Source organism: Manis pentadactyla, chromosome 6 (genome assembly GCF_030020395.1).
Source record: "Manis pentadactyla isolate mManPen7 chromosome 6, mManPen7.hap1, whole genome shotgun sequence".
NCBI lineage: Eukaryota > Metazoa > Chordata > Mammalia > Pholidota > Manidae > Manis > Manis pentadactyla.
In genome coordinates this window covers 137,252,313-137,277,825 of record NC_080024.1, presented here as the reverse complement: position 1 = coordinate 137,277,825, position 25,513 = coordinate 137,252,313, and the positions used below count along the sequence as shown (strand labels likewise).

Sequence of the window (25,513 nt, the reverse complement as noted above, 5' to 3'; positions counted from 1 at the left end):
CAGGGACCATGGGCTTAGACAAATCCTGGCCTGAGCCAGGAGCTCTGTCCTCTCGCTTTCTCTCTAAATAAACGCCTCAGCCTTGCTCTCCTACCTTAAGTGTTTGTGAAGTTCATTCTTCGACTCCGAACAAGAACCCCGGCATCAACTTCGAACAAAAGATTACAACCACCATTTCTGATTATCAATAAATTAACTGGAAATTATTAGAATGATTTGATGAGCAATTTGTACCTCATTTTAAACCACTCAGTGAACAATGTCATAATACATATATTTTATACATGTATTATATATAACATTAATCTGTCATTTTACTTTCTGAATGTTAAATATGCTGAATATCACCTTTGAGTGCACATATATATATGTGGGCCCTGGGGAAGATGAAGTGTGTTTGGTGGGGGAGCTTGGTGAAGATTAGTGTTTCATTTCTTTATGCTCAGTTTTATGTAGAGAAACTTGACTTTAGATTACAGAACCAAGCTCGTATTTTGGTATAGGGAGGTTCTCAAACTGATCCAGATTAAATAGATTGGCAGGGCTTCTAACCACTTTTTTCAGTCCAAAGGTGACAAGAGTGGTGCATTTTATTTCAGCTTGTAACTCTCAGGACAGTATCTGTCCATTCATCAAGACCTCCCATAGTCCCCAGTGTCTGGGGCATCCTAACAAACATTTGAAGACACCCAAGACTGACATAAACTCCCAGTTACCAGAGAATGTAGATCCAATACTATGACGACTAAGAGCCTCTGAAGTCAGGGTCAAACACAGTTCACTGCCCAACCACCCATCAACACACATCTTTACTCTGTTCTAATGCAACTCATTGTCTCCAAAATGTGCTTCATGCCATGTGCTGGCTTGCCTCTTTCCTTTGTCATCCCATATACCAATTTCTCTATCCCGTTTCAAACTAAATCGCTACCTTCAAGCCCTTCGACTTTTCCAAATCCTGTCCATTCTTTAGGATCTAAAATCTACCCCAGCTGCATAACATGTATGATCTTCCCCAAGTCAAGCTTTCAACAATCTCTGCCCCATCTGAGTTCCTATGGCATACACCAGGCACTCATCTCACATGGAGCATACACTATTGTGATGTCTCCTATCTGTCCTTACTTTTATTTGCCTCTTCCATCACTTTGAATTGTCTAGACCCTTCATGACTTCCACAGCTACGTAGATGGTAAGCTCCTGAGGATGGGGCTGTGCCTCATTATATTTGGATTCAACACAGCCCTGCACAGAGAAGCAGCTCGTCAAAATCATCTTACCAGGTTTCCCTTGAAAGGCTTCCTGCCGTTCAGCTGATCTTTTTGTCAGCAGGTTTTCAGGCTTGAAGAAGTTGTCTATCTTTGCGATTCAGCCCCTCATAGAGTGCTCAGACTTCTCTCATCATACATGCCTTTCTTCTCATTCATAAAATTTTAAGTAGAAAAGATGTGAACTATAGCTACATCACTTAAAAACGGATTTAATATAGCCTCTTTGAGACAGGGAACAATTGTTATTCTTGGTTAAGATATATTTTGAAAATGATTAACTAAGGTCAAAGAATCTGGATTGAAATATTGCATATAGTGATTATTTGCAAGATTAAAGTCACCCACCAAAGTGATACCTTTTAATTCATGATCCTTTTTTAGACTAGCTCTCATAGGCAAAATTCAATCTGTTGCAAAGGCACTTGAACTTTAAGAACAGCAGTTTAGCAAAGCATTCCCAAGGATGCTCACACTCACTGGTGTAGTTCAGGAATTCATGACAGCTTTAATCTGCTTTAGGACACTTTGCAGCTCTATCTGGAATGCAAGTTTCTCATTCAAATTTCTCTTAATGCGAAGAGACTCAGAACAGAATGGTTGGGAAGCAGTGGTTGTCTCTGATACACTGAGGATTGATACAGGCCAAGGGAAGGTTTGCTTCATCGAAAGCTAGGTCCTTAGTGCGATTTTCCAAAACATTATACCACTCCCAACTGTGATGGTAAGAAACTAGCAAAAGTCAAATGGCCTTTCCATTCAATCCTATTTTCATCACCTCTGTAGTGAACAACTAATATTATCCCTGCCTTATGGGGCTCTTGGGCTAATCCCAGAAGAGGTAAACATTATCAGCAGAATCTGGGGAGTAAGTTAATGATTCAGTGACTGAACTGTGTTGTTTTTGAAACTATGCTAATTTGAAACACACTTTCCTTTGAATTACAATGTGTGTTTCCTTGAAAATTTATCTCTCAGGAAAACTCCCTCAATGCCAATGTAAACTCTGTTCCAAGCCCAAAATTAAATCACATTCTAGTGCAATTCAGATGTCGTAAAAGTAGATAAAACTGGAGTTGAGTGAATAAAGGATGCCAGTTCTCCTTGGAGGGAAATACAGTTTGATATATATATATTTTTTTTTTACTCTGTGATTTCTGAGACTCAGTTCTTATCATCTCTGAAATGTGCAGCCTAGAGACTTTCAAGAATTTAAAGAAGGAAAAAGCCTTAAAAAATATAGGAAACACATTTTAAAATTTTAACCATTGACTTAAAGGCCTTTGGGTATAACACTACCTGATCTGTTGTCTATGGCTGCATAAGAAACCACTGAAAGCTTACTGGCTTAAAAATAACAGTCATTTTATTTGTTCATGATTCAGTGCGTCAACAATTTGAGCTGGGCTCAGCAGGGTGTTTTTCTGCTAGTCTCACTTAGGGCCCCTCACATACCTGTAGGTAACTGGAGGCTCAGCTGCCGTGGTTCGGTGTGGCCTCATTCACGTGTCCAGTGGCTGGTGTGGCTGTTGCTGGATCATGTGCCTCTAGCAAGCTGACCTGGGCTTCCTCACAGGACAGCTGATTATAAGAGGGTGAGACCAGAAGCCTGGGCTCAGAAATTACACAATGTCCCTTCTGCTGTGTTCTATTGTCAAAGCAGCCTCAAGACCAGTCCAAACCCACTCTCAAAGGCAGAAACTGCAAAGGATCAGTGGCCCTTTTAAATCAACCACACCATCTAATTTCCAAAACAGAGAAGGAGGGAACTGAATAGTCTTAACCTCAGCAGTTTTCTCTTTTTTCATTTCTTCATAGAAAAGAAACATTTATTTTGTGACAATATCAAGACCAATTGGTATTAAAAAAACTCAAGGTTAAGGAATGTTCAACTTGGAATCAGAAAGTAAATAATGAAAATTGATATTCATGAACTGAAAGTATAATAGCTGTTATGTACTGACCATCAGAATAACTTGAAAAAAATATTGCAAAATATTCAAGTCTCACCTCAGATGTACAGAATTAGGGCTCCCTGGTTCAGTATTTCTTCTTTTGCTTTTCAAACTTTATAATGGAGATGTTTAAAGACCCCCAAAATGAAATAATACCATGAATTCTCATTTATTCATCCCTCATCTTTAATAGTTGACATTTCACCAACTTTCTTTCATCATTCAGTCCTCCATACTTTTTTTTCTTTATATGTTAAAGCAAGATTCAAGAAATATGGTATTTTGCTTGATATGCATATTTATTAAAGGAAAAATGGTATTTTGCTTGATATGTGTATTTATTAAAGACTTCCTGGATGATTACTCTGTAGGTGGCTGGGACAGAAAGGGCTGGTGTCCACTGTATCTTGCAGGAGCTCCTCTACAATTCCCAGTCTTCTTTATACCTGGGTCAGGGCCATGTGATCTGTTCTGGCCAATAGCTATGGGCAGAAATAACTGATGTTCTACCATGTCAAGGGATTAAGAGCCAGGGTGCTTCTCCTTTGCTGTATTCTCCTGCTTCAGTGACCTTGGTATTCTGATGTCCCAAGTGACACAGATATAAGGTTGGCAGGAGGCTGCTATTTCACAGCAGATTTTATGTGATAAGTAACCCTTTATTTTCTTAACCTACTAAAATGGGGGAATTTATCTTTTATCTCAGCAAAGCCTAGCCTGGCTCAAATGAAACACAATTAGGAGTCCTATTTGCTACTAACTTACCATGTGACCAGAGACAAATCAGCTAAACTCTTTAAAGCCCCAGTTTCTTCATCCACAGGGTAGATAACAATAACACCTGTGATCACTACCTTGCAGGGTTATCATGAGAGTGAGGCAGTGGAGATAAAATTGTTTGAAAAGTTACAAATCACCGTGAAATGTAGTGATTTGTTAGATTATTGTTCAGGCTATCAAAACCCACTTCCCACCATCAATAATCAAAAAACACGGTAAAGAGGCATGTTTTTATTAGCTCATCTACATTGTTCCTATTTTTAAATTACTACCACATTGGAATTGGATGTATTCATATCCACAGTTTAAAAACCTCAGCAGCAGGACATATGGAGAAAGGATCATTTTGAATTGATTCATCCATTCTCTGCCACTCTTTGTGGGACATGCTTAGAGGGGTGGGAGGTCGCTACCCATAGAGTATCCTACCCATTCCACCCAAAGAGATCAATGCTGCCAACTCCACCACATATTTAATAGGAACAGCAAGTTCACAGGACAGCAGGGTAGTGCTATAATCCATCATAGCCAAACACAGGCGCTTTTGAGAGTGAAAGGAGAAGTACTGGTGGCCACACGAGGATGACCAGTGCTCCTGGGACCTGGGAAGCATGGCACCTCCACTTTAATGTGAGTAGAAGCCAGGAAAAGAGAGTGGTAGGAATGATTTCCTAATTTATCAAGACATGAATACTTCTACCTAATTTTTTGTAAATAAGAGAAGGAAGCAAGAGAAGAGAGAACAGAAAAGAAAAGAGGAAGCTGGTAAAGGAAGGGAGGACAGGAGAAATGGGGAAAGGAGAAATAAGGAAAAAGCACTGCTGCCCTAACCTCCATCTGCGATAGGAGTGAACTGTTTGCCCAGACTGGCAGGTCTTTGGAGGTAGCAAGTTACACCCTTGAAGGTCGGGGGGCCGTCCTCACATGACCACCATGACTGGGCGCTTCTGAGAAGCAGATAGATTTGGAGAAGAAAATGTAATAGCCAGGAAGGGGGCTTGCTGGAGGCCCTGACAGCCAGGCTAACAATCTGGGTTTTAATTCTTTAAGTTCCGTTACTCAGAATTACCGCATCCCTGGGAATACACAGTGGTGGGCCAGAGACTCTAAGAAGCCACAAAATAAATTAGGTGTCTATTTCTAATAGGTCGAATTTTTTAAAGAATGATAGTAGGGCACATACAGAAACCGGAAATTTAACTGTAATTATTTAAGTTGATTACATGAAAACAATCAGAAGTATGGTATCAAATGTAAAACCTTTATATCTTTTAAAGACCAAACACAAGATCTAGTTTGAAAAATGTTTGTTTGTTTTGCAATTTTGCAGAATTCACTTATTTGAGCTCTATCCTCAGGCCACAGAATTTTGTATTTACTCTTTTTCCAGAGACCAGCTTAGGTGGAAAGGTTGAAACAACCTTGCTTAGGCAGCAGGACATGAGCACAGAAAGAAGACAGCAGGGGTGTGTGCCACAAATGCTGTCCTACAAAGATTACCCGGGTGCTTATGGGGAGGATGGAGTGCAGCGTAAGCAGAGAGGAATAGACAGTCAGGCCCACAGAAGGCCAGGCAAGGGAGTGTTTGGACCTGGCTAATGAGTTTAACTGGACTGAGAGCTGGAGGAATGGCCCAGGCTTCCCTTCCGCTATCCCCGAAACTAGTCCTTCATCAGTGCTCTCAGCAACTTCATGCTGTCTTCATAGAAACATACAAAAAATGCACTAGACATAGGAGCTTCCTCTGTGGCCACAGCACCCAGTACAGGGCCTGGCACTTAAGAGGCACCCAACAAATGTTTGTAGAATGGGATGGGGAGGGATGGAAGGACTTATTGACCAGATGACTAATTATGTGAGAAAGAAAATCCAGAGAAAATTGCTGGCCTGCCTTATAAGGAGCAGCAAGTAATTTAATTTGAAATGAAATGCAACTTGCATACTATTCTTAGAACAAAGAACCTGTACTGTACAAATTAAAAAGCTCCTGACACTTACAAATAGCTGTATAAATGAATACAAGATATTGGTGCTGGTGGAGCTCCTGTATCCTGAATGAAGGATCGGTAACACCAGAGGGATTAGCTCTGGGTGCAGATACCAGCATGCTCACAATCGGCCAACTAGCCTTTGGAAGCTGCTAGAGGAATGCAAGCTTGTGGAAGGCCAAGCAAAGTAGGAGGAAAGTAAGGAACTCGGCAAAACCTCAGCAACACACTTAGTTCTGGGCTAATCCATGCCCAGATTCAACAACTGTCTTTATGTCAGGTCTCTGCCACCATGGTCACTGGCTGCTAGGACTGCCAGCATGAGGACTGGGCCAGCACCTGCTCACCTGGCTCTGACCTTAGCACTCAGCTTCACACACAGCATGTGGAAAATGCCTGCCCTGAGGTTAACTTCAGAAGTTTGGTCTCTATGGAAGGACATCTATAATCTCTCCCAACAGAAAATGGTATCATGTTTCTTTGTTTCCTATCAGCAAATACAAACTTGAATCCATTGTCCAAGTACACCAATTTGATGGCTGAAAGTACTTAGTCATTTTATTCCCATTTCACAAATTTGTTTAAATGCTTTGATGTGGAATCAAGACATGGAAGATTTTGTTTCCAGCAAACAGTCACTCTGTTCTGGTACCTGCAAGTACCTGACCCTCTGGCACCTGCCTCTCTCCTGGAAGATAAGGAGCAATAGGACGCTAGCTCCGGGGGCAGGGCATGTGACTCAGGCTAAGCCAATCAGAGCACCAGGACCTCTTAGCCACATGCTCCCATTAGAGCCAATGAGAGGTCAAAGCTCTTTGACCACAACTGTCAGAAGTAGAAAACATGCTCAGTTTTCCTGCTGAAGCTACCAGGATCTAACACACAGACTTAAGAATTAAAACTAACAGAGCAGAGCCAAGAAGTAGAGAAAGTGAAATTCATTCTTAGTGATACCATGTGAGCCCTGAATCCATCTGTGCCTGAAGACAGAACCATTCTTGAATGCTTCCATTATGGGAAATAACAAATTCCAGTTTTATTTAAGCTGAATTGTGGTGTTTCCTTCCCTCAGGGCTGTAGGAGTCCTAACTGGTGGTGAGTTGTACCTTACTAAGTAGACAGGATATAGACTCTCTCACTTCCAAGCAGGAAGCTTTCCATGTCTCGAATGCATTAGATAGATATACATAGTCCCTGCTGCAGTGGCTGATAGAGTTAAACACTGGTTAAGGTTGACAGTCCATCACTCACCATGCACTAGCACTGGAAAATGCCAGAAAAGACATGTGAAGGCAGGGCATATCCAGCTACATTCAAGAAGTTGGGAGAAAACTGTAAAAAACCCATTGCATCTGAAGCTGGTGGACCTCGTGTAGGGTAGAAAGAGTGCCTAGAATGAGAGAGGACCACAGAGAAGACCAGAAGGTCACAGGCTCAGAAGGGCAGGTGGAGATTCCTGGGTACATGCTCTTCTCCTAGCTTCATTCAGCACTGCCTGGGCAGGGACTTCAGTACAGACCCTGGCCAGATGGGGCTAAGCTGAGCCTTTCCTGCATAGTCAGGGTCCCTACAACACAGTCTTTACCAAACAACCTGTCTGCTCCAAGCCTCAGCCCCCTAAATAACACAGCCTCAATGAAGGGTTATAGATGGGTGTGTAGGTGAACAGCAGTGCCAGTGAGAGGCAGAGTGACTCAAAACCCAGTCCCACACAAGGGATCAGAAGAGACCTTCAAAATTTTAGGCCCTCAAATGTAAGGCACAGCATACCCAACCTTAGGGAGAAACACACACGCTTGAATCACAGCTTTTACAAACATATAATATTTCATGTGAAAAGCAGAGGCAGCCATCAGTCTCAAGGTCACATAGAAAGACCATGAAATGTTAAGAAGCCTGAGTGCTAACTATGAAAGGCAACAAATAAAATGCCTACACAGAGGAATAAAGCTAAAAAGATTGAAAGTAAAGTTAAAACCCAGCCATTGTAATACACTTAGAGGGATCATTGATATTGAAAACACAAAGCAAGAATAGATTATTGTACTAGGATGATTTAAGGGCCACTAAAGATAATCACATTCCAATCCCCAGAACCTGTAAATATGTTATCTTACATGCAAAAGGGACTTTGTAGATATGGTTAAGGTAACAGATTTTGAGATTATCCTGGATTATCCAAGTGGGTCAATCTAATCACAACAGCCCTTAAATCCAGCTGAAGTCAGTGAGAGATAAGGCATGATACAGACTCAGCAGAGTTGCAAGCTTCAGTGACAAAGGCAATCATGAGCCATGGAACTTAAGCAGCCACTAGAACCTGAAAACTATTCCTAGCTGACTATCAGCAAGGATACAGGAACCTCAGTCCTACACCCACATGAAACTGGATTCTGCCAAGAGCCTATCTGAACCTGGGGGCAGATTCTCCCCCAGAGCCTCTGGTAAGGAACACAGCCCTGCCCACACCTTGATTTTAACCATATGAGATGTAAGTCAGACTTCTGACCTACACAATTGTGAAATAATAAATTTGTGTCTCTCAGATTGTGGTAACTTGCATGGGTAGTAATAGTAAAGAGTGGCCATGAAAATTTGTCAAAATAAACAACTTGATGTACATATGAAAGACAGACTAGAAAAAGCTAAAGAGTATGTTTGTAATCTGGGAGAAATTAAAATAGAGAGGAATAAAGAGATGTAAAGTCTACAGTGTTAAGAGAAATGAGGTCAAAAGTAGGACTGCCAACAAAAACTTAATTAGAATCCCAAAGGATAGGAAAAGAGGCTATAGGAGAGGCAATATTTGAAGATATATAATAACCAAGAAATTCTCTAGTAATTATAAATAATTATAGTACAGATTGCAAAGGATCATAGAATGCCTACCAAGGATAGAGAGTCATATTTTTTAATAATTATAAACAAATAAACGCCCAGTCAAGTATATCAGAATTTAGGAACATCAAAAACAGAAAAATCTAAAAGTTACAGAGGGAAAAAGCAGACATACATCTCCTCAACAGAATACTTTTAGTAGAAAACAAAGAATAACTTTTATAGTTTCATTTACTTGGGGGAGATGAAATAAAGATATTTTCAATCTTACCAGGACTTAAAAGTATACCAGTAAGAATAAAAATATGCCCAAAGGGAAGCAATGAGATATAGAAATAAATATGTTAAAGACAGAAAGTATTTAAATAAATAACTACAAAAATATGTTGATAACTACCTAGATACATAAACCAGCAATTCAGCACAAGAGACTTCTGTTTCCAGCCAATGTGAAGTGAAAGGGACTAGATTTACCTTCCCCTCCCCAAAAACAATTTTTTTAAAAAAAGAATGAAATACCCAAGACAATATTGGGCACCAGGCAACAAAGGACTGTGGTCCCTAAAAGAAGAGAAACCAATGACATGGCCCTAGGCTTGCCCCAGATTATTGCCTGGAGAGAGTTTGCAGACCGCTGTTTGGAAGGAAGAACACTGATGGAGTCCAGTGGTCTCCCTGAGTTGAGGAGACAGAGCTGGCAGTCTGAGACCATGATGACTAGAGTTCACAAGGCAAAGGACCTGAGAAGATAAAGCTGCACAGACTAAGCTGAAGAGATCAGCAGAGGGTCCCTGCCAAGTCTTCAGTTGAGTACATTGCTATGTATGTATGTGAGCAAGTTACCTAATTCGGAGGAAAGAACCAGCCAGTGAAGCAGAGGGAGTAATTCCTAAAGCTTGCACAGGCCAGAAGTGGTGTGTATTCCTGCCATCCAGAGTGAAATCCTTGTGATTCATAAGGCACTTAACTAGAGTACACAGTATACAGAATGGTACTGTTTCAGTAGTGGGCTAAACTTATCCCTGGACTAAAAGCTTATCTAGTCCTGGCTAGCAGAAGTTAAAAGAAATCCTCAAAAGAAACCAATTATTTCCAAGTACCTCATCTTCATCCTAGAACAAAGTTCAAGTATATTTATAACACATTTTAAAATTCAGTGCTAATATTTTACTGAGGATTTTTGCATCTATGTGCATCAGGGACATTGGTCCGATGTTTTTGTACTGATATTTTTGTAGTGTCTTTGAAAATTCCTAGTACCTATAAAGATAAAATTATGAATATATGGCATCAAATAAAAATTTACCAAGCATGAAAAAAAAAAAAAAACAGGCAAATATGGGCCATATTATGGGGTATATTATGGAATGGAAACTGGTCCATAAATGAAACCAAATTATAGAATTGGTAAAGAAAAAATATTTAAACATGTAACTATATTTTATAGGTTCAAGAGTATAGAGGGAAGATTGAGCATCTATGTAGAGACATGGAAGAGATTTTGTTTAAAAGATCCAACATGAAATTTTATAGATGAAAACAGTGACTAATGAAAAATACACTGGATGAAAGTAATAGTATTTGAAACACTGAAGAAGAAATGACCAGTGAATTTGAAAATATGGCAATAGAAACTGTCTAAAATGAATCAGAGGGAGACAAAATATTGAAAAGCAAAAGACCAAAGCTTCAGTGAGGAGCTTCAAACACATATAATTGATGTCTTGAAGGATAGAAAAATACTTGAGGAAATCATGGCTGCAATTTTTCAACACTTGAAGAAAATAAACCCATATATCTAAGAAGTTAAACAAACAAAATAAATATATATATGCACACACAGATGTAGATATATGCAAACACACATAATGAACAATAATAGCACAATGGTCAGGAGGAGGGAAAAGAACATATGCTGTAATAAGGCTGTTATGCCACACATAAAGTAACATAATATTAGTTGAAGGCAGGTTATCATTCACTGAAGATGTGTGCCATAAACCCTAAACCTACCACTAAAAAATAAAAAAGAGGTATAGCCAATTAATGAAAGTGGAAAAAGAACAAATGAGGCCCAAAGTCAGCAGAAGTAGGGATATAATAAAGATCAGAGAAGAAATAAATACAATTGAGAATAATAAAACAATATAAAAAATTAATGGAACCAAGAGCTGGTTCTTTGAGAAAATAACCAAAATAGATAAACCCTTAGCTAGACTTATCAAGAAAAAAAGAAAGGCTACACATATACACAGAATCAGAAATGAGAAAAGAAAAAACACTATGGATACCACAGAAACACAAAGAATTAGTAGAGAATACTATGAAAAATTATCTGCTAACAAATTGGATAACCTAGAAGAAATGGACAACTTTCTGGAAAAATACAACCTTCCAAGACTGACCCAGGAAGAAACAGAAAATCTGAACAGACCAATTACCAGCAATGAAATTGAATCAGTAATCCAAAAACTGCCCAAGAACAAAACTCCTGGACGAGATGGCTTCACCACTGAATTTTATCAGACAATTAGAGAAGACCTAATATCCATTCTCCTTAGCATTTTACAAAAAAGTAGAAGAGAAGGGAATACTACCCAATTAATCCTAGATGAGGCCAGCATCACTCTAATACCAAAACCAGACAAAGACACCATAAAAAAAGAAAATTACAGACCAATATCCCTGATGAACATAGACACAAAAATACTCAACAAAATATTAGCAAACCGAATCCAAAAATACATCAAGAGGATCATACACCATGACCAAGTGGGCTTCATCCCAGGGATGCAAGGATGGTACATTTAAAAATCCATCAACATCATCCACCACATCAATTAAAAGAAGGACAAAAACCATATGATCATCTCCATAGATGCTTAAAAAGCATTTGAGAAAGTTCAACACCCATTTATGATAAAAACTCTCAACAAAACAGATATAGAGGGCAAGTACCTCAACATAATAAAGGCCATATATATGACAAACCCACAGCCAACATCATACTTAACAGCAACAAGCTGAAAGCTTTTCCTCTAAGATCAGGGATAAGACAAGGATGCCCACTCTCCCCGCTTTTATTCAACATAGTTCTGAAGGTCCTAGCCACAGCAATCAGACAACACAAAGAAATAAAAGGCATCCAGATTGGTAAGGAAGAAGTTAAAGTGTCCCTGTTTGCAGATGACATGATATTGTACATAAAAAGCCCTAAAGAATCCACCACTAGATTCTACTAGATCAACTATCTGAATTCAGCAAAGTTGCAGGATACAAAATTAATACACAGAAATCTGTTGCATTCCTATATACTAAAGATGAATTAACAGAAAGAGAAATCAGGAAAACAATTCCATTCACAATTGCATCAAAAAGAATAAAATACCTAGGAATAAATCTAACCAAGGAAGTGAAAGATCTATACCCTGAAAACTACAAGACACTATTGAGAAAAATTAAAGAAGATACTAATAAAATGGAAATACATCCCATGCTCTTGGCTAGGAAGAATTAATATTGTCAAAATGGCCATTCTGCCTAAAGCAAATAGGGATTGAATGCAATCCCTATCAAAATACCAACAACATTCTTCAACAAACTAGAACAAATAGTTCTAAAATTCATATGGAACCACAAAAGATCTCGAATAGCCAAAACAATCCTTAGGAGGAAGGATAAAGTGGGGGGGAATTACACTCCGCAACTTCAAGCTCTACGACAAAGCCACAGTAATCAAGACAATTTGGTACTGGCACAAGAACAGAGCCATGGATCAATGGAACAGACTAGAGAGCCCTGATATAAACCCAACCATATATGGTGAATTAGTATATGATAAAGGAGTCATGGACATATAACGGGGAAATGACAGCCTCTTCAACAGCTGGTATTGGTAAAACTGGACAGCTACATGTAAGAGAATGAAACTGGATTATTGTTTAACCCCATACACAAAAGTAAACTCAAAATGGATCAAAGATCTGAATGTAAGTCATGAAACCATAAAACTCATAGAAGAAAACATAGGAAAAAAATTCCTTGAATATAAACATGAGCAACCTTTTCCTGAATACATCTCCTCAGGCAAGGGAAATAAAAACAAAATTGAACAAGTGGAACTACATCAAACTATAAACCTTCTGTACAGCAAAGGACACAATCAGTAGAACAAAAAGGCATCCTACAGTATGGGAGAATATATTTATAAATGACATATCTGACAAAGGGCTAACATCCAAAATATATAAAGAGCTCACACACCTCAACACCCAAAAGTACATAACCCAATTAAAAAATGGGCAGAGGATCTGAACAGACACTTCTCCAAAGAAGAAATTCAGATGGCCAACAGGCACATGAAAAGATGCTCCACATCAGTAATCATCAGGGAAATGCAGATTAAAACCACAATGCGATATCACCTCACATCAGTTAGGATGGCCAACATTCAAAGACGCTGGTGAGGATGTGGAGAAAGGGGAACTCTCCTACACTGCTGGTGGGAATGTAAATTAGTTCAACCATTGTGGAAAGCAATATGGAGGTTCTTCAAAAAACTAAAAATAGAAATACAATTTGACCCAGGAATTCCACTCCTAGGAATTAACCCTAAGAAAATAGGATCACTGATTGAAAAAGACATATGCACCCCTATGTTTATCGCAGCACTATTTACAATAGCCAAGAAATTGAAGCAACTTTAGTGTCCATCTGTAGATGAATGGATAACGATGTGATACATATACACAATGGAATATTATTCAGCCATAAGAAGAAAACAAATCCTACCATTTGCAACAACATGAATGGAGCTAGAGGGTATTATGCTCAGTGACACAAGCCAGGTGGAGAAAGACAAGTATCAAATAATTTCACTCATGTGTAGAGTATAAGGACAAAGCAAAAAGTGAAGGAACAAAACAGCAGCAGACCCACAGAACCCAAGAATGGACTAACGGTTACCAAAGGGAAAGGGGCTGGGGAGGGTGGGTGGGAAGGGTGGGAGAAGGGGATTAAGGGGTATTATGATTAGCACACATAATATAGGGGGTCACTGGGAAAGCAGTATAGCACAGAGAAGGCAAGTAGTGACAAAAAAAGAAAAAAGAGGTATAGCCAACAAGACAACACGAGAGACAAAATGGAACCATAAATTAAATTTAATTAGCCCCAATTAAAAACAAAGAGGGAAGAGAACAAATAATAAATGGGAGAAGCAGGTAATAAATAGCAAAATGGTAAACTTAAACCCAACCATGTCAATAACAACATTCAATATAAATGTTCTAACTACTCTAATGAAAAGACAGGTTGTCCAAATCGATAAAAAAAATTAAGACTTATGTATTAAAAAATTTGTTTATAATTATCTGAACCTAGACACTAAATTTAATATACACATAAACAAATTTTTCAGGGTTATCCAAAATGCAACTACTATATAAATCAAAGAAAAAATGATAATTTTATATTAGTTCAAAACTTCATTATGAGATGTTCAACGTTTCGTAAAATTTTTGACAGATTTCGTAAAATCATTGACTGCCACTTCTCAAAGCGTTTTGAGTCGACTTTCCACATACGCACTACAGCTGCGCTTGTAGCTAATGTAGTCACAATGATTCTCCAAGTAAGTGGGAACATCTGATTACTTAAGTTCTCTTTTTATATAGCCAATGACCAGTCACTTAAAACACATCACTTTATGATTATTTACTTTTCATTTCCCCTCTATATCACACTTAGGATAATATACAGATGTTTTAAGATTAAGTGTTCTGGTAGCTTATACTACATATCAATTTTATTTCAGGACAACAAAGATGACATTGAAGCACAATCATATCAAGGATAAATTCAAAACAGTTACTACTTAAAGATGTTGTTCCATCTATTAGAATGGAGACTATTGCCATAGACCAACTTCTATAAATCACAGCTGAGACACCTCAGACCTGTAAAGCAAAAATGACTTATCCACTGTCACACAACTGATTTCATACTCATCATATATACTGGATTTTCCCTGTTTCGATTGAAATATTATGTCTAATTGTCCCTACAAATCACTGAAATACCTTTACTACAACTCCTAGATTATCTGTTGAAACCCAGTAAAGGACTGAACATCAGGACACATGGTCACCAGTTCTTTAAAAACTCGATAGATAATGTCTTAAGCAGTAGTTAAAACCAACAAAACTAAGCACATTAGGACAGATAATCTTTTGTGCACATTAAAAATTCTTGGTGGAGGGAGACGGAGTAGGGAAAGGCTTCTGCCAACTGAAAAAAAATTTTTTTTCTAATATGAACTGTTTTGTATTTTTAAAAAGGAACTTATTTTGAAACTAGAAAATTTCACAAAAATATTCTGGCTAGTGAATATAGAGAATAATAAAAAATGCAATGATTCTCAACCAAAAGGATTCCTTGCTAGGGTGAATATATCCAAAGATCAGTACAGGGTGATAATAAGGTTTTTATCTTTATTAAAAGGTTTTTTGAACTTACAGAAACACTAGTATAAATTCTCTCTAGTGATTCAATTGCTGAGTGCCCAGTTTGCCAACAGGAGTACCCGACCTGGGTCCCCAATATGGTACCATGACCCTAGTGGCCAACACTGCCACCTGGTGGCAGCTTGGGTACACTGACCCTCTGCCATTAAGAGGGGGATTCTCACTGAAATAACCACTTATTCTGCACTTATATATGCTTTGCGGCTCACCGTGCTTCTGCCAACACCATTAGACTTGAATTTACTGAATGCCTATTCACCATCAATATATGCCACAACTTTGTTTCTGACCAAGGAACGAATTTACAAGAGATGTAAGGATTTACTGGTTTGACATATGTCATCTCCAGAAGCAGCTGATCTTACAAAATAGATTCACCTGTTGAAAATAGTTAGACCACTATCTTGAAGAAAATTCCTTGCAAGGATGAGATGCTATCCTGCTATCCTAAAGGATGTGGAATATTCCCTGCCCAGCAATCAATATATGGTGCTGTCTCTCTCATAGTAGGAAACCCAGGTTTGGAAACCAAGAGGTGAACTTGGGAGTGGCATCTCTCTTAATCCCCTAGAGCTCTGATCTCTGCTGGTTTAGTAGTAACAGCCCCCACGGGGAAAATACTACCACTAGGGGACGCAGCAACTGGTTCCACTGAATTGGAAGCTGGTGTTCTTCCTGCGTCTGGGAAATATTTGTCTTCTCTCTTACCTGGGGTTGTAGTTGCCTACTCTGGGGAGGCCCCTTTGGCTTTGAAAAGGTAAGGCAGGGACCAGAGGAGAGCAAACAAACCAGTCCTTTCCTGAAAACAGCTCCTCTCAATGAAGCAACGTAACAGATGGGAAAGCTCCTTAAGAAGCTACTGGAATATAACAAGTACAAAATTCCTTTTTTCCTTATCTGTTGGTATTTAGCCTTTTAAAAACTTAATTAGAATATGGCAATATTTCTATTGTCCAAAATGAAATACATTTATTCAGTCCTGTGAAGCCCCAGGATTGGGATTACCCAGGCTCAAATTTTTCTCTGTATATCTGGAAAACAAACTCAAAAAAATGTAATGTAATAAACTATAATTCACTCTGTAGCCAGGCCTTTGACACTCAAAAGGGCCCAGCCTTGGCCTAAAGCTAGGAAATAAATGAGTCAAAGTCATACTTAGGTCTGTTTGGGTAGGTCCAGAAGATCCAGACAAATCATATTTTAAGATACATTTATTAAGAATTTAATCATGCAGTAGTTAAAAAGGAAATAAATTTGTATCTACTAATATGAAGAAAAGAGCATATGATTGAGTCCAAAGGAAAGTTAAGGATGAATAATGTGGTGGACATCTGCCATTGTTCTGTCTGGCACAACAAAAACTTCCTATTTGAGAGAATTCTCTGCTTCAGAGGGACAATGGGGAGGCAAGGCTGTGTCTTTCGATGAGAAGCTGAGAGGGGCAGAAATTCCCTCACCCCAACCCTGGCCAGGAAATGAGCCAGGTCTGACCAACAGGAAATTCCTGCCTGGACGTGTGATCTCAAGGGAACAAGGCAAAGGTGGAGTGACAGTCAGTCATCTGATCCAAACTCTCATCTGCACTGTTGCCACAACGTGCTACCTGATGTCCCCATCGGGTCACACCCCCTACCCCCTTTCACAATAACCGGACCAATCTGTTGAGAGGGCAAATCCAGCTGCCAGCCTACACAGAGCGCCGCCTTGGGTCACCCACATGCACAGGATGTAATCCAAGCCCCTAATGCATATTCTGCCCCCATGCTCTGGCCTCTGTCCAGCCCTCTGGCCCCATCGCATACAACTCCCCACCCCACATTCATGTTAGACTCCAGCATTGTTGAACCCACGGGATTTTCTCAAGACATGTGTTCTCTCCCCTTTCCAGGCTTTTGTCTCTTACTGGTCTGTTCTCAACTCACCGGGATGTGTTCTCCTCCAAGAACCCCTCCATAACCATCACCAGTGCCTCCCAGTACCCAGACTGCCTTTCCTTCGCTGCCTCCCCTTCCACAGTCCACTCCGCACTCTTCTCTTTTGGCATTAATCACATTTAAATTATGTGTTTGTGGCTGTGACTCTAGTGAGCACCTTGACAACAAGGAATATGTCTTAGTCATCTTGGCATAGAACAGGGAGCATTTGTATGAATAACATGCAAAAGAGTTTGTATTTCCTCCCCAGTGTCTCTAGGGAGTTTGCTCTCTGTCCCCCACAACGATTATTCTATCCCTTCTTCACCCTTCTCAAAATTCTGACAGGTTTACCCAACTGTTCACTTTTAGAGACCCTCACCTCTCCCTTCACGGGGAAAGCAAGCAGAAGTCTACCAGAAGACAATGCCTCCCCTGCTCCCCACGAAGCCCCTTGCCCGTCTGTGTCTTCACCCATCTTCCTGCTTCCTCCGGTCACAATGTCCAGCCTCGAAAAGCCCAGCCCAGCCCGGGGCACTCTGCATCCCTCTCCTTCCCACCCTGCTGGGAACCGATCACATCAGTGTCGCCTCTCACTCCTTCGAGTACCTTCAACCTGCTTTATCAGCATCCAAACACGTTCTGTTCTCTCCAGTTATGAAAGCAAAGAAGCCAAAATTAAAACTAAAGAACTTCCCTTCACCCAGAGACTGCCCTCCCTCTCTAATTCCCTTGACAACCCAGGCACTCAAAGGAATTGTCCACACATCCTATCTTTAAGTCCTCATTTTGCCTTTATTCATCAACTTGCTCTGGTCTAGCACCTAGCTCCTGCGCTCTATGAAACCTGCTGTTATCAGGCACATCAAAAATCCCACTGCTACCCAAACCCTACTGGTCCTCTCCGCGGCTGCACTCACTTTTTTGAAAATCTGTCTTCTCGTGGCTTCTGTGACTCCATGCTCCACTTCCCTGGCTTCCCTCCTGCCTTTCTGGCTCTTCCTTCCCAGCCTGCTCTGTGGGCTCTCTTCCTCCACCTGAACGTTATTGGCATTAATCAGGGCCAGGACCTGGCCTTGTTCACTCTTCACCCATCCTTCTCTCCTTGGCAATGCCAAACGCCCCAGAGCCCTTCATGTGCCAGAGACTCTCAAATACTTATCTCCAGCCAAAGCCTCTCTTCTGCGCTTCAGATAAGACTATCCAGCTGCCTATCTGCTCTCTGCTATGAGATGCTATGTCTCAGGGACATCTCAGAGTTGGAAAGTTCAAAACTGAACTCTAACCCTCCCAGGCCCAAACCATCAGTTAGCTCCTCCTCCAGCTTTTTCCATCTCAGTAAATGGCCCTTTCATCCATACAGTGGTTCATTCCAGAAAACTGGGGAGTCATCCTTGGCCTTTCCCTCACTGCTAGTATCTGATCAGTGACCATAGCCATAGGTTCTGTTTCCAGTATAAACCTCAAGCTCACCCTTCTGCACTGCCACTACCCTAGTCTGACTACCGTCAGCTCTCCCCTGAATTACTAAAAACTCTCCTATTTGGCCTCCCTCCTCCACGTAGACTCCAGGATGATTTTTTATTAATAAACATTGACTCTTAAAATTTCCCTGCTTAAAACACTCTAATGCTTTCTATTGCACTTGAGATAAAATTTTAAAACCCTTAACAAGACCCATAAAATGTTATACAATCTGACCCCTGTCTAATTCACCAGCCAAAATAAGTCATCCACATCCCTGTTCACGATGCCCCAGATGCAGTGGCCTTTTCTCCTTCCGTGGAAATTACCATGCACGTTCCTATTCCTGCCCCTGAGTCTTCACGTGCTAACCCTGTAGTCCTCAATCCTTCCCTGGTTATCGTCTACTGATCTTTCAGGACCAGTTCCAAATGCTCTCTTACCAAAGACTTCCCTTTTTTACCAAGTTACATATGATCTTAATTTTTGCTTCATCTAAGATCTATAATTTATCATTATTTGGTTTTTCATGTGATTAGTTGTCTAATGACTATAAGTTTCATAAGAACAGGAACAAATGCTACAACATGGATAAGCCAGATGCAAAAAGCCACAAATCGCATGTTCCTGTATATTTGGAATGTCCGGCATCAGAAAACACAGACAGAAAGTATATTAGTGGCTGTCAGGGGCTGGAGAAAGAGGGTAACAGGGAGTAACTGTTCATGGGTATGAGATTTCTTTTAAGGGGGTGATAAAATTGTTCTGAAATAAACTAGTGCTGAGGGTCACACAACTCTATGAATATACTAAATACCACTGAAGTGTACATGTTAAATGAGTGAATTGTATGGTATGTAAATTATATATCAATAAAAATTCTTGAAAAAAAAAATACACACTGTCCTTGCCTTGCCCTCCCGAGCTCATAGTGAAGACCCTCCCAAGTGCAAAGCAAAACACGGTCAGTACTTGGGGAGAAGGGACTGCTACATCTCCCTAGGATGCTCTGACCCAAGGCTTAATCGGGGTCACCTGGATCACTCATGCCAGGAGTGGATCTGATGGGCACTCTAGGCCTGACCTAAGGGTAAACCTTTACTGTGGGAAGAAAGGAAAAGAGATGCAAGATGGTGAGAATTTCTTCCCACTCCACAAACCTAGACAGCCTTCCCTTAAAAGATAAGTGACCCCTTGCACACACACATGCCAGTGCAACATCGGCTCGTGAACAGACGCACAGCCCTGTGCACCGCCCCTCATGCTCCTCTCACCCTCTCTTTTCACCCCAGAGTGCAGGTGGGCATACATATCAGGGGAGGCCTGGAGACCCCAGGACTGCCAGTATCAAACAGCAAGGAACTGGAAAGGCTTCACCTCAAATCGGTCCCTGATTGCTTGAAACAAAATTGTATATGATCATTTCCCTTCATTGTAACAGTATATGTCATTCTAGTCTTTTCCATGTGAAAATTTTAATATGTGTATATAATTTAAAATTCTGTATTTCTACATAACATAGTATGAGTACTTAACATGTTATTACCTATTTTCTTAAGCAATTGTACAAGTTTATGATGTTTCATTAAGTAGATATTTAACAGTTATCTTAACTAATCCCTCATGGTAGGACATTTAAGCAGCTCCCAGTCTTTCACTATAATGAAAATGCAGCAATAAATGTTTGTACATAAGGCTTATTCCACACTCAGCTTTATTTCACTAACATAGATTCCCCAAAGTGAAATTTCTATTTCGATTTCTTTCATTTTTTTGGTCCCTTGGTAAAGGAACATTGTTTCGTTTATGTTGGGTTGAGTCCTCTGATCAGATCTTAAGGCTACTTTCTCCATCAAAGAGCAAATGCAAGAATTGAAACAGTGGAAGCAATATTCACACTTTCTGGATACATTTAATACAACTAATGATACTGAGGAAAAACACCCCTTTGACACTTATATTGGACCTACAATGTGCCAAACACAGAACTAGGTGTTTCAAAAATATTGACTCAAGTTCAATCCTTTCAAGAACTCTAAGAAGCTGTCATTCTCATTAACTGTTTCTCCAGTGAGGACACCAGGCCAAGGCTGCACAGGTAGCAAGTGCTAAAGCCATGGTCATGGACACTGCTGGTCTGGCTCCAGACCCTGGGTTCTTGACCACAGTGTCACCCAATGTTGGAGTCAGAGGATCTGGGTTTAAGTTTGAGCTCTACCACTTACTGACCTATAGGCAAGCCAGTAAACCACTCCAACTGGTTTATCATCTCTTATTTAAACATAAGCACACATGATTTTACATAACTACATGTATGTTACCATCCCATGCATCTTTAATGCAATCTTTTCCCCTCCTTTTTACTTCAGCTTCATACTATAGGCACTCATCCCCTCCCCATATTCCAAGTTAACAACTCAGTACTTATCCTTCATGGTTTTCTCCATGCTCACATGATCAAACACACATACATACACAACACACAGACTCATTTCACATAGATTATCATTCTTTACACAGAAAGGTCGTGTTCGTTTCCATTAGGACCCAATCAGGAACACAGAATCCACTCTAAGATATTTCAGAGAGAATTTAATGCAGGATATTGGTTACAGTGGTAATGGGAGAACTAAGAAGCCAAACATGGAATGGTGAGGCAGCCCAGGTTTCAAGAGCAGTGAACTGCTGACAGCCCTAGGGCTGCAGGTGCAAAGAAAGGAGGTGATGATATGCCATCAGAAGCCACGGCTACCCGGTGGAGGCCAGCACCTCGGTGAAACTCTCCAGTGGGGCCAGAGCCAGGGAGCAGAGCCATGACCGCCAGAGACGCTGCCCAAGGCAGATGCCCTGGCTTCCCTTGCTTATCCCCCTTACAGATCCACCAGACTCCCACTGGCTGAACTCAAGGGGAAGCCAACTGACACAGGAGCCTGGAAACCACAACCTTCAGGGATCTGTCACTTGGCAATACAGGGAAGAGCAGGAGAGGAGTGAGGAATGAATCAGGAAGCAAATATCCATATAATGTTGTGCACGCTTCCCTGTGTCTGCTATTCAATAAAGATTATGGGGTCGGGGGGATCCCTCCAAATCAACAGGTATTCCTCTAGAACACTCCTTTTATGGCTGATTAATTATTCATGTAACTATTCTGCTAAGTATTCATGTTCTTAGGCTCCTAAGTGGGAATAATACCACCTCTCCTACAATTATTATGAGCATTGTGCAAGCAAATGGATATGAAGCTACTTTATAAACTGGAAACTTGAGTAGCAGAATATAAGTTTTATTAGAATTCGTGTCACTGTAAGGTGGGATTTATGCCAATTGCTAAAAACTTGATGAAAACAGAGCTAGGCTGGAAGTTACCATCTAACCAGAGTGGAGTGATACTCTGGCACCAGGGAAATGCCCACTAGAACCTTGGGGCAAGTAGGTCCTGAGACCTCCCTCTGACCTTTCATCCTGCTCTGCTTCCCAAAATGCTGCTTCTTCACTTAGAATACACAATAGCCAATGTTGGACTCATGCTTTATAGCAGCACTGTCCACAGAATTTCTGCACTGATGTAAATATTTCATATCTGCACTATTGAATGTGGTAGCCACCAGCACATGGGGCTATGAGCACTTGAAATGTGGCTAGTATGACTGAGGAGCTGTACTTTCCATTTTATTTCACTTTAATTAATTTAAATGTAAATCGCCACATGTGACAAGTGGCTACTATATTCAACAGTGCAGCTTTAGAACTCCAGTCATCTCACAAAAGCAGTATTGTTATCCAGGGTGACATGGGAGTATCAACTGAAGCTTTTTAAAATTCATATATTTAACCCCACTCCAGATTTGCTGACTCAGAACTGTTGGTGCTTGGACTAGAATGGTCTGGTACATTTCTTGCAACTGTACATTTTCCATAAGAAGGAGAAGAAACGGAGAAAGGTGCCTGCACCATGTTACCTCGAAAGTTTAATACATTAGCTTACCTACTCATTAGTGGAGATTAAAATTTTTTAGACTAATTTATTGCCTCATGATCATCTAGCTGAGAATAAGACACTGCAGCATAGAAAAGAAAAGGAGTAGGTTTTAATAGAGAAGAAGGCAGCCAAGAAAGTCCCAAGAATTTGGCAAGGCCCACACCTCTGGGGGCTTTGTGTTGGGCATTTCTGAGCAGCCTAGGGTCAGCAGGAAGGCATTATTAGAAAGAGACACACAATGTCAACTACTTTCACCTGCTTAAAATGTTTTCCAAGGTCCCCCTGGCAGCTCAGGGGTTAGTTCCAGGAGATCTGGAACTCAACAGACCCCCAGTACAAAGAGGGAAGGCAGTCCATGCCAAGATGGATTCCTGGCTAATGAGACAGTCAGCTGCTCTAACTGCATGATGGGACGGATAATGGTGCTGCTGAAAGACAATGATGAGGTAAAGCACCTATTAATATAAACACCAGGGTGAAGGTGAGGTGTTAATTTTCAAGGCAATAGACAGCCATCGAGTCCTGTCACATAATTCCATTTCACATTAAACTTATTATGGGCAATAATGTAATACTGTCAATGACTCACCTCTATTCCTCAACAGTAAGGAAACTGACAATGAGTTAAGAAAAAAAATCTCAGCCCTGAAGTTAGCACATGACTTGAGGGGATAAAACTGGATTGGGGAAGATATGAAAAATTCAGAACAAATGCTTAGAATGCTACCTTGGGTCCAATTGTTCAAAGTTGCTAAGAAAGCATTAGCATGCCCTTCTCTGTCCTGGATTCTGACAACAGCAAGTGGGAAAGCTTCCTGCTTCTCATTACAGTACCTGTAATAAGGGCAACTGTGTATTGGTGGAGTCTTAGGCACTCTCCCTTTCCACATTCCCCCTGGAAAGCAGGTACAACCTAATAAACAAATTAGGGTCGGCAGGAACTAAAGTGAAAAGCTCACACTTCAAAGATGAGCTAAGGGATTTACAGCTTCCAGGTTAAAGCTTCCTAACACCTCTTTTATTATATCATAAACCTCATTTCCCCAAGTCCCAAACTAAAAACTTTGAATGTCTCTCCATTGTCTCTAAGATGAGTCTATCCTCCTTGGCTTGACATCAAAGCCTTTATAAATAGCCCCAATCTCATTTCCTGTCTAATGACACTGAATTGTTCACCTCTGTGAGCATTCACAGAATAATACATGGGAAAACACAGGCTATCATGTGAGTGATGGGAAGTTAACTTTTATGAGCAGCTTCATTATCTGTAAAATGGACTGAACATCAAGGACATAATGGAATTACTGTGAACATTAAGTAAAGCACCTGGCATAGTGCCTGGCTTATGAAATGCAGGTTCCCTTCAACTTCTTACCCTTGCTCACAAGTCAGACTTGTCTTCTCATTATTTCTAAAACATGTCTAGGAGGTTTTGACTTCCTTCTGTGTCCTACACCTCCTCCCCACGATCGCCTCCATGCCCCTGCTAGAATCGGCACTATCTCCATCTCCCAGTTCTCCACTAACCCAATTCTACTCTCGAAGTTCCAGGCCCACCTGCCCCCTCCCATGAAGGCAGACTCAGTTGGTTCATCAGGAGCAAGGCTTAAGGCAGTCTTAAATATCTTCTCCAACTCTAAAAGGCCATGATGCAAAGATTACATAGATTCTGCTTTGAAGATAGGACAAATTGAAACTTTAAACTCTCTCAAGACTGTAAGATGACTTCCCCAATTAGTGAGCAAGGGGGAGAAAGTGAAAACACCTTGTAAGCTATTTAAATATCCATATGACTGTAAATGGCTGTCATTCCAAAGTCTTATGTATCTTTGGGCCTGTTTCATGCCAGATAACAACCTCCACCATGTACAGAATCTTAATCTTCCCTACAAAGTCAGTGTTATCACCCACAATTTCAAGGTGATGAGAATACTGAGGCCCAAGGTCATTCACCAAGAAAGTGGATGACATGAGATCAAGAACAGGGCCTCTGGCTGTGGTCTTCTATAGAATTCTGGAATCACTCAGTCCACTATGCTTAACTTCCACAAGCCCGCCCATGTATCAAGTGCTGTTGTTACATACAGGAGCCTCAGTTAGCTATCAGGGAAGATGGGCACTTGGATATATATAAAATGTGCTTCCCTCTAGTTTAAAGTTCAGAATCTAGAAAGCAAAATAAAGCACAGGTATGAACAGATTTGCGGGGAAGGCACAAGAAGTGTCATACTGGCACAGTATTTGAAGGAAATCAAAGGACACAGGGATCTCTTTCAACCTATGTAACCAAAGAGCTGTGTCCAGCGATCTAATGTACCACCTGCTCCAACCAACTCCAAAGAGTGAAACTTTAAAATTCTATAAGCTCTTTGAAAAAAAAAACCAGAAGCCCATTTTTTATACCTCCTTCATGCTCACCCATTGGAAATCTTGATGTCTCCTCCCCAGCAATAATTCTTCTGTGATTTCTCATTGGAAATGTGCTTGATAGAATATTAAATCTAAGCAATAAAGTTGGAATATGTGACTTCAGATTGGGATGTAAAAGCTAATCATTCCTCTTAAAATGACTATTATATACAAGAAAAGATAAAATCTTTTCCCCACACAGACTATGGAAATTCCTATTCATATTGAAAATTACTTTTGATCCCTTTCTTGGGACTCAGAAACTAAGACAGTAATAATTTTCCTCAAAACCCCTGAACTGATAATCCTCCTTTGGTAAATTTGAAGTTCATCTTTTGGAATCTAATGTGACTTGTCAAAGTTCTACATGAGTCACATTTACACATCAGTTC

General features: G+C 40.3%; 1 protein-coding gene across 1 annotated transcript in view; it reads right to left on the bottom strand.

Moving 5' to 3' along the window:
• The window catches only part of LOC118928935 (uncharacterized), a 346,570-nt gene that overhangs the window by 25,389 nt on the left and 295,668 nt on the right, over positions 1-25,513 (bottom strand). Inside the window, exon 5 of the mRNA XM_057504188.1 lies at positions 7,243-7,381. Within this exon, the coding sequence (XP_057360171.1) occupies positions 7,243-7,381 (139 nt within the window). The remainder of the gene's footprint in view (positions 1-7,242; positions 7,382-25,513) is intronic.